The sequence below is a fragment of the Cebus imitator genome, unplaced genomic scaffold (assembly GCF_001604975.1).
Source record: "Cebus imitator isolate Cc_AM_T3 unplaced genomic scaffold, Cebus_imitator-1.0 Scaffold30, whole genome shotgun sequence".
NCBI classification, from domain to species: Eukaryota; Metazoa; Chordata; class Mammalia; order Primates; family Cebidae; genus Cebus; species Cebus imitator.
This window is the reverse complement of record NW_016107345.1, coordinates 3,791,498-3,802,305: the sequence shown is the minus strand read 5'-3', so window position 1 is coordinate 3,802,305 and position 10,808 is coordinate 3,791,498. Positions and strand designations below refer to the sequence as shown.

At 37.2% G+C, this 10,808-nt stretch overlaps 1 protein-coding gene across 3 annotated transcripts in view; it reads left to right on the top strand.

The window, feature by feature from the left end:
- The window catches only part of ATR (ATR serine/threonine kinase), a 133,418-nt gene that overhangs the window by 53,567 nt on the left and 69,043 nt on the right, over positions 1-10,808 (top strand). For all 3 annotated transcript variants that reach the window (XM_037736836.1, XM_037736835.1, XM_017523751.2), the window contains 2 exons: positions 7,369-7,575; positions 8,735-8,848. In XM_037736836.1, coding sequence (XP_037592764.1) covers positions 7,369-7,575; positions 8,735-8,848 — 321 coding nt within the window. The remainder of the gene's footprint in view (positions 1-7,368; positions 7,576-8,734; positions 8,849-10,808) is intronic.

The window sequence follows — 10,808 nt, the reverse complement described above, 5'->3', positions numbered from 1 at the left end:
AGAAAGTCAATGGTAGCTCCATAGGGATAGCGTTGAATCTAAATTACTTAAGGCATTATAGCCACATTCACGATATTGGTTCTTCTTAACTATGAGCATGGAATGTTTTTCCATCTGTTTGTGTCCTCTTATTTCCTTGAGCAGCGGCTTGTAGTTCTCCTTGAAGAGGTCCTTCACACCCCTTGTTAGTTGTATTTGTAGGTATTTTATTCTCTTTGTAGCAATTGTGAATGGAAATTCACTCATGATTTGGCTGTTTGTCTGTTATTGGTGTATAGGAATGCTTGTGATTTTTGCATATTGATTTTATATCCTGAGACTTTGATGAAGTTGCTAATCAGCTTAAGGAGATTTTGGGCTGAGGCGATGGGATCTTCTAAATATATAATCGTGTTGTCTGCAAATAGAGACAATTTGACTTCCTTTTTTCCTATTTGAATAACTTTATTTCGTTTTCTTGCCTGTTTGCCCTGGCCAGAACTTCCAATACTATGTTGAATAGTGGTGAGAGAGGGGATCCTTGTCTTGTGCTGGTTTTCAAAGGGAAACCTTCCAGTTCTTTCCTATTCAATATGACACTGGCTCTGGGTTTGTCATGAATAGTTATTATTTGAGATACGTTCCATCAATACCTAGTTTTTTGAGAGTTTTTAGCATGGAGGGCTGGTGAATTTTGTCTAAGGCCTTTTCTGCATCTATTGAGATAATAATATGATTTTTGACTTTGGTTCTATATAGGTAATGGGTTATGTTTATTGATTTGCGTATGTTGAACCAGCCTTACATCCCAGAGATGAAGCCAACTTGATGGTAATGGATAAGCTTTTTGATGTGTGCTGTTGCAATCTGTTTGCTGCCAGTATTTTATTGAGGATTTTCGCATCAATGTTCATCATGGATATTGGCCTGAAATTTTCTTATTTAGTTGTGGCTCTGCCAGGTTTTAGTATCAGGATGATGTTGGTCTCAAAAATGAGTTAGGGAGGATACCCTCTTTTTATATTGTTTGAAATAGTTTCAGAAGGAATGGTACCAGCTCCTCTTTGTATCTCTGGTAGAATTCGGCCATGAATCTGACTGGTCCTGGACTTTTTTTGATTAGTAGGCTATTAATTGCTGCCTCAATTTCAGACCTGTTATTGGTCTATTCAGGGATTCAGCTTCTTGTGGTTTAGTCTTGGGAGGGTGTAAGTGTCCAGGAATTTGTACATTTCTTCTAGATTTTCTGGTTTATTTGCATAGATGTGTTTATAGTATTCTCTGATGGTAGTTTGTACTTCTGTGGCTTCAGTGGTGATATCCCCTTTCTCATTTTTTATTGCATCTATTTCATTCGTCTCTCTTTTCTTCTTTATTAGTCTGGCTAGCAGTCTATCTATTTTTTTGATCTTTTCAAAAAACCAGCTCCTGGAGTCATTGATTTTTTGAATAGTTTTTTTTGTGTGTCTTTTTCTCCTTCAGTATTCTGCTCTTATTTTAGTTATTTCTTGTCTTGTGCTACCTTTTGAATTTGTTTGATCTTGCTCCATTAGTTCTTTTAATCGTGACGTTGGGGTGTCAATTTTAGATCTTTCCTTGTTTCTCTTGCAGGCATTTAATGCTATAAATTTCCCTCTACACACTGCTTTAAATGTGTCCCAGAGATTTGGGTACGTTGTGTCTTCATTCTCATTGGTTTCAGAGAACATCTTTATTTCTACCTTCATATCATTATTTATCCAGTAGTCATTCAGGGGCAGGTTGTTCAGTCTCAATGTAATTGTGTGGTTTTGAGTGAGTCTCTTAATCCTGAGTTCTAATTTGTTTGCATTGTGGTCTGAAAGACTGTTATTATTTCTGTTCTCTTGCATTTGCTGAGGAGCGTTTTACTTCTAATTATGTGGTCAATTTTAGAATAAGTATGATGTGGTACTGAGAAGAATGTATATTCTGTGGATTTGGCCTGGAGGGTTCTGTAGATGTCTATTAGGTCCACTTGGTCCAGATCTGAGTTCAAATCCTGGATATTCTTGTTAATTTTCTGTCTCATTTATCTAATATTGACAGTGGAGTGTTAAAGTCTCCCACTATTATTGTGTGGGAGACTAAGTCTCTTTGTAGGTCTTCAACAACTTGCTTTATAGGCCAGGCATGGTGGCTCACATCTGTAATCCCAGCACTTTGGGAGTCCAAGGCAGGTGGATCATGAAGTCAAGAGATTGAGACCATCCTGGCCAACATGGTGAAACCCCGTCTCTACTAAAAAAAATACAAAAATTAGCTGGGCGTGGTGGCAGACATCTGTAGTCCCAGCTATTCGGGAGGCTGAGGCAGGAGAATTCCTTGAACCTGGGAGGTAGAGGTTGCAAAATGAGCCAAGATCACGTCACTGCACTCCAGCCTGGTGACAAAGCAAGACTCTGTCTCAGAAAAAAAAGAAAGAACTTGCTTTATGTATCTGGGTGCTCCTGTCTTGGGCGCATACATATTTAGTATAGTTAGCTCTTCTTGTTGTATTGATCCCTTTACCATTATGTAATGTCCTTTGTCTCTTGATCTGTGTTGGTTTAAAGTCTGTTTTATCAGAGACTAGGATTGTGAACCTTGCTTTATTTTGATCTCCATTTGCTTGGTAAATTCTTCTTCCATCCCTTTATTTTGAGCCTACGTGTGTCTTTGCACGTGAGTTGGGGCTCCTGAATACAGCACACAATGGGTCTTGACTCTTTATCCAGTTTGCCAGCCTGTGTCTTTTAATTGGGGCATTTAGCCCATTTACGTTTAAGGTTAATATATTATGTGTGAATTTGATCCTGCCATTTTGATGCTAACCGGTTGTTCAGCCCATTAGTTGATGCAGTTTCTTCAAAGTGTCGATGGTCTTTACAATTTGGTATGTTTTTGTAGTGTCTGGTACTAGTTGTTCCTTTCCATGTTTAGTGCTTTCTTCAGGAGCTCTTGTAAGGCAGGCCTGGTGGTGACAAAATCTCTTAGCAGTTGCTTGTCTGTAAAGGATTTTATTTCTTCTTTGCTTCTGAAGCTTAGTTTGGCTGGATATGAAATTCTGGGCTGAAAAGTATTTTCTTTAAGGATGTTGAATGTTGGCCCCTACTCTCTTCTGGCTTGTAGGGTTTCTGCTGAGAGATCCTCTGTGAGTCTGATAGGCTTCCCTTTGTGGGTAACTCGACCTTTCTCTCTGGCTACCCGTAGCATGTTTTCCTTCACTTCAACCCAAGTGAATCTGACAATTATGTGTCTTGAGATTGATCTTCTCCAGGAATATCTTTGTGGTGTTCTCTGTATTTCCTGAATTTGAATGTCAGCCTGCCTTACTAGGTTGGGGAAGTTCTCCTGGATAATATCTTGAAGAGTGTTTTCCAACTTGGTTTTATTCTCTCTGTCACTTTCAGGTATACTGATCAAATGTAGATTTGGTCTTTTCACATAATCCCATATTTCTTGGAGGCTTTGTTCATTCCTTTTCGCTCTTTTTTTCTCTAATCTTGCCTTCTCACTTCATTTCACTGAGTTGATTTTCAATCTCTGATATCCTTTCTTCTGCTTGATCGATTCGGCTATTGAAACTTGTATATGCTTCATGAAGTTCTCATGCTGTGTTTTTCACCTCCATCAGGTCGTTTATGTTCTTATCTATGCTGTTTATTTCAGTTAGCATTTCATGCTACTTTTTTTTGCAAAGTTCTTAGCTTCCTTGTATTGTGTTAGAACATGTTCCTTTAGCTCGGAGAAGTTTGTTATCACCTACCTTCTGAAGCTTGCTTCTGTCAATTCGTCAGACTCATTCTCTGTCAGTTTTGTTCCTTTCCTGGTGAGGATTTTTAATACACTGGAGGAGAAAAGGCATTCTGGTTTTTGGAATTTTCATCCCTTTTGCACTGGTTTCTTCCCATCTTCATGGATTTGTCTACCTTTGGTCTTTGACATCGGTGACCTTTGGATGGGGTCTCTGAGTGGAAATCCTTTCTGTTGATGTTGAAACGATTTCTTTCTGTTTGTTAGTTTTCCTTCTAATTGTCAGGCCTCTCAGCTGTAGGTTGGCTGGAGTTTGCTGGAGGTCCACTCCAGACCCTGCTTGCCTGGGAATCACCTGCAGAACAGCAAAGATTGCTGCCATTCCTTCATGTGGCAGCTTTATCCCAGAAGGGTACCCACTAGATGCCAGCCAGAGCTCTCCTGTACAAGGTATCTGTCAGCCTATGCTGGGAGGATACACAGGATACAGGGGGATACATGGGGGTCAGGGAGCCATTTAAAGAGACTACCTATCACTTATCAAAGCTCAAATGCTGTGCTGAGAGATCTGCTGCTCTCTTCAAGGCTGTCAGGCAGGGATGGTTAAGTCTGCTGAAGCTATATCCACAACTGCCTTTTTTCCCAGGGCTCTGTCCCAAGAAGGTGGGGGCTTTACTTATAAGTCCCTGACTGGCTGCTGCCTTTTTTCAGAGATGCCCTGCCCAGCAGGAGGGAGTCTAGTGATATATTCTGCCTGCAGAGGCCTTGCTGAGCTGCAGTGTGCTCTGCCTAGTCACTGTGTAAACTTCCTGGTGACTTTGTTTACTCAGGTGAGGTTAAAACTGCCTGCCAGAGCCTCAGCAGTGGCAGACACGCCCCACCCCCCACCAAACTAAAATGTCCCAAGTCAAGCTCAGACTGCTGTGCCTGGGAAGTTTGAGGCTGCAGTGAGCCAAGATTATGCCACTACATTCCAGCCAGGGCAACAGAGCAAGACTGTGTCTCAAAAAAAAAAAAAACAAGCAGAAACAAAAAACCCACATTACCCCATGACCAGCTGCATTTTATTCCAGTACTGCAAAGATAGTTAATACTTAGCAATTCATGAATATAATTCACTATATTAATAGATATAAAGAGAAAATCATACAATTTCTATAGATGCCAAATAGACTTTGACAAATTTTATCCCCTACTTCAAATGAAAACACTCAAGAAAACAGAAATTGATGAATATTAACTTAATATATACTAAATGTGTCCATATATATGCATTTTTATCTATGTGTATACATACATACATAATGGGAAGCATATACACATATACATATACACATACTTAATGGGAAACTAGAAACATTCCCACTGAAAGCAAGGTTTCCTATTATCTGCACTATTTCACATTCAGTTGGTGATATTGGCTAAGGAATTTAGGCAAAAGAAAGCAATCAGAGACATAAGAATTGGAAAAGATGTAAATATTTACAGATGATATGCTAATCAGAGACTTAAGAATTGGAAAAGATGTAAAACTATCTTTGTTTTTTATGCTAATATACTTTGGAAATTATAGAGAATCACTGATAAAACATGAATTCAGTAACGTAGGGGATATGAAATTAACGTAAAAATTAATAATTTTCATATAAGAAGCAATAACCAGGTAGAAAATTTTTTGGAACACCCCATATACAATAGCAACAGGAAAACAAGATAGTTGAGAATAATCAAGAAATGCATAAACCAACAAGAGGAGGATTTTAAAACACTTCTGAAAGACACAAAAGGGTAATAGGTAATAGATTTAACTAAATGAAAACCATCACTGCTTTAGCCTGTTTGCTTTGCTATAAAGGAATTATAATAAATTACCCTGAGTCTGGGTAATTTACTAAAAAGAAGAGGTTTATTTGGCTTACGGTTCTGCAACCTATACAGGATGCATGGTGCCAGCTTCTGCTTCTGGTGAGGGTTTCAGCAAGCGTGAGCTTTTACGCATAGCAGAAGGATAAGGGGAGCTGGCATATCTCATGATGAGAAAGGGAGCAGCAAAGTGATGGGAGGAGGGCCACATTCTTAAATAACCATTTCCCACCTGAACTAATGGAGCCCAGCTTACACCTGAACAATAAACTCATTTATTACCACAGGGATGGCACCAAGCCATTCATGAGGGATCCACCCACATGACCCAAACACCTGCCACCAGGTCTCACCTCCAACACTGGGGATCACATTTCAATAAGAGATTTGGAGGGGACAGATATCTAAACTATATCAATCCTTTATTATTGGGTAGGTTGGTTCAATTTATAACGATTTCAATTCTCCTTAGGTTAATTAATGTAATGCAACCCCCATGAAAGTGCCATCAAAGTTTTTTTTTTTTTTTAACTGTAGGAAGTTTGTAAAAATGTTTATAGGGAAAAATAAACATGTAAAAATAGTAAACTCCTCCTCTGAAAAAAAAGATTATGAGAATATAGTAGCCCAACCAAACATTAATATACTTTGTAGCCACTACAACCATAACAAAGAGATAACTGGTGTATGAATAACCGGACTAGTGGGAAAGAATAGAAGGTCTAGAAATAGACCCAAGTATATATGAACATTTAGCATATGATGATAACTGACACTTCTTATCTGAGTTTTACTTTTAACTGATTACCAGGGGGTGGGTGGGGGTGTGTGTGTGTGTGTGTGTGTATGTGTGTGTGTGTCTTTACAGCTGAATTAACCTGTAATGTTATTTAAGAAATCAGCTATTGAAGATTCTGGATAAGAATAAGTGTCTTTTCATTTTTCTTTTGAAATGTTATTACTCTAATTTGGATTACTCATTACATTTCTCACATGGAGTTTGAGATGCTTCTATATGCTTTACTTTTACTAGAAAGAAAATAATATAAATGAAGTAGTTCTAAAGTGATCACACAAGTAGGATATCTAAATCTTCACTGGCTTGAGAATAGTTTCTTCTTACTTAACATTTTATTTATTACAGCATCCTGAAGAGATAGCTGAAAAAAGACTATTAGAATTAACATATTTATCATTAGGCTGCCTTTCTTCCGACCTTTTTTTCCATCCTCACAGAACCCTTTTCTATATCTTTTTTTCCTTTACTAGTTTTTATACACTTTTCAAACTTCTTGTTTTACCTAATAGTTCTTCCTGCTTCACTATCTACTGAAATATTTGTCCACTGTCCTTTAAAAGTTACTCTTTTTTTTATCTCCTTCATTGCTTCTTTGCTATATAAATATGTTTGTTATTGTACATATCATGATATTTTAGTTATTTGTTTTCCTTTTAGACTGTGAACTTGTTAAGACTTGTTTTACTGGATTTTTTTTTTTTTTTTTGTATACCGATATAATACACAGTAATGCTTGTTTATTGGATTAATGATTAAAGACTTTCAAACATTTAATGATTCTAATTTTACAGGACATATTGTGAACTATGTTATGTGAACTCATCAAAAACTAGCTGAAAAGATTGCAGATACAAAAATTTAATTTTGTCAATATTTATGTTAGATATTCCTTAATATTTTTAAGCTTCCTAGTAAAGGAAAACATACTAGTTTGTAGAAACTATGTTTAAATTTTCTTTCTACTTTTATTTTAGGAAAAACTGATAAAGTATGCAACAGACAGTGAAACAGTAGAACCTATTATCTCACAGTTGGTGACAGTGCTTTTGAAAGGTTGCCAAGATGCAAACTCTCAAGCTCGGTTGCTCTGTGGGGAATGTTTAGGGGAATTGGGGGCGATAGATCCAGGTCGATTAGATTTTTCAACAACTGAAACTCAAGGAAAAGGTTTTACATTTGTGGTAAGTAGTGGAAATTTGGAATGACAAAAGAGTTCTCTGTCCTATTGAGGTTTATATACTCCATTTATAAAGAACCATTCAGATTTTCCTTAGTGACAACTTGACCTAGAACCAGACAATTAGTTAAAGTTGGGAGTTTATTTCTTAATACTATTGCAGAAACCTTTAGCCAAAAAAGTTTGAGCCCCACCTAGGGTGTTGTATTCTTGTAAATAAAGCTTCCTATCATAATAATGACAATACTTAAAGCCCAAACATTTCTTTAAATATTACTTTTTAAACCTGATTGCTAGTGTTTCTATGGAAAACTAGTATCCAGGATATTACAAAAGTGTGTGTATAAAAATGTTTTGTAGTCAAATGAATTTGGGAAATCCATATAGAGCAAAATTAAAGGTGGCTTTTTTTTAAGGACTTTTAATGTATCTATGTGCATTGTGAATCTCTAAGAATTAAATTCCAATAGCATACAATATATGGGTATGTTAAAATTATTTCTTAGAGTTTCTCAAATGACTCTTGGGCTCTCCAGAATGCAATTTAGTGAATGCTATGTATACATTTTGCTTTTGTGTGTGTGTGTAAGACAGAATCTCGCTCTGTTGCCCAGGCTGGAGTGCACTGGTGTGATCTCGGCTCACTGCAACCTCTGCCTCCTGGATTCAAGTGATTCTTCTGCCTTAGCCTCCTGATTAGCTGGGATTACAGGCACATGCCACCATGTCTGGATAATTTTTGTGTTTTTAATTGAGACAGGGTTTCACCATATTGGCCAGTCTGGTCTCAAACTCCTGACCTCATGATCTGCCCGCCTTGGCCTCCCAAAGTGCTGGGATTATAAGTGTGAGCCACCATGCCTGGCCTACATTTTGCTTTTTTAATGGTTAAAAAACAACGCAAATTGTTGGAGCTATGGAAAAGTTGAATAATGTTTTGTACACTTTAGAAATAGCTTAAAAATCTTTACCTTTTGGCTTCTTAGCTACAGATTATATTTAGTCTTGATACCAAACTTAGTTTAACCTCACTGTCTTTTCCTTTGCCTAAGTTAAATTCACTTAGGCAGTTAAGTTAAATTTACCATGAAAGAAACAATATACCTTAAGAAAATTTATACCAGTTATCCTGGAATTTTCTTTTTTTTATTTTTCTAATTGAGACTGGAGTAGAAGATTTAAGCTTTGCCTATGGATTATTGATGGAGCTAACAAGAGCTTACCTTGCATATGCTGATAATAGCCGAGCTCAAGATTCAGCTGCTTATGCCATTCAGGTAAGAATGGATATAGTCATTACTGACTTTAAATTGTTTAATTCAAATAAGAAAGTTGTAAATTCTATACTTGTGAAACTCCTCCTATTTCTTTGAATTCTCACTTTTATCAAAGTTATACAAGTTCATGATAAACATTTTAGCATACAGAAGCATACCTTAACAGATTATTATAGGTATAGATGCTTTAAAATTTTTGTATGTATATACAAATATATGCTAATGCCTCAGCTTTGTGACCTAAGTGAGCTACTTAAATCGTAGGCATTGAAATGAATGTCCTAAGGAAGTTCACAGCTCTAAAACTATAAAATTCTGTTTATTTTTCTATGTACAAGCATAACTCAGAGATAGTATGGGTTCAGTTCTAGACCACCACAATAAAGCAAGTATCTCTATAAAGCTAGTTACATGAATTATTCAGTTTCCCAGAGCATGTTAACATTATGTTTACGCTATACTACATAGTCTGTTGGGTGTGCAAGAGCATATCTAAAAACCAATGGACATGCTTTTATTTAAAAATCTTTTGTTTCTAAAAAATGCTAACCCTCCTCTGAGCTTTCAGCAAGTCATAATGGTTTTGCTGGTGGAGGATTCTGCTTCAATGTGCGTGGCTGCTGATTAATTAGGGGGTGGTTGCTGAAGGTTGGGATGGCTGTGGCAGTTTCTTTAAAAAGTCAGGCAACATCGAAGTTTGCCACATCTGTTGCCTTTCATGAAAGGTTTCTCTATAGCATGTGATGCTGTTTGATACCATTTTCCCCACAGTAGAACTTCTTTCAGAATTTGAATGAGTCCTCTCAAACCTTGAAACTGCTTAATCAATTAAGTTTATGTAATGTTCTAAATCTTTTGTTATCACTTGAATAGTGTTCACAGCATCTTGAGTGGAACCACAGTAGATTCCATCTCCAGAAACCACGTTCTTTGGTTATATAATGACTCCTCGTCCATTCAGGTTTTATCATGAGAAGGCTGTAATTCAGTCCTATCTTCAGGCTCCACTTCTGACACGAGTTTTCTTGCTGTTTTCATCACATCTGTAGTTACTTCCTCCACTGAAGGTTTGAACCTCTCAAAGTTGTTCAGGAGGGTTTAGAATCAACTTCTTTCAAACTCCTGTTTATGTTGATAGATATTTTCACTTCCCATGAATCGTGAATGTTCTTAATAACATGTAGAATAGTGAATCCTTTTCAGAAGGTGTTCAGTTTACCGTGCCCAGATCTGTCAGAGGAATTATTATCTGTGGTCGCTATAACCTTGTAAAATACCCATAAAAATTAAAAATTAGAACAAAAAAAGTAAAAAAAAAAAAAAGTCTTAAGTAATAAAACTTGAAAGTCAAAATTACTCCTTGAGGCTGTGCGCAGTGGCTCATGCCTGTAATCCCAGCACTTTGGGAGGCAAAGGCAAGTGGATCACGAGGTCAGGAGTTCAAGACCAGCCTGGCCAACATAGCAAAACCTCATCTCTACTAAAAATACAAAAATTAGCCAGATGTAGTGGCAGGCGCCTGTAATCCCAGCTACTTGGGAGGCTTAGGTAGGAGAATTGCTTGAACCTGGGAGGCGGAGGTTGCCGTAAGCCAAGATTGCGCCACTGCACTCTCCAGCCTGGGCAACAGAGCTAGACTCTATCTCAAAAAAAAAAAAAAAAAAAAATTATTCTTCTGTCCATGGGCTGCAAAATGAATATTGTATTAGCAGGCACAAAAACAACATTAATATCCTTGTACAGCTCCATCAGCGCTCCCAGGTGACAGGTACATTGTCGATGAGCAGTAATATTTGGAAAGGAATCTTATTATGACCTATAGGTCTCAACAGTGAGCTTAAAATATTCAGTAAACCATGCTGTAAACAGATGTGTTGTCATTCAGGCTTTGTCACTGCATTTATACAACACAGGCAGAGTAGATTTCATATAATTTTTTGTTCCTTTTTTTTTTTTTTTA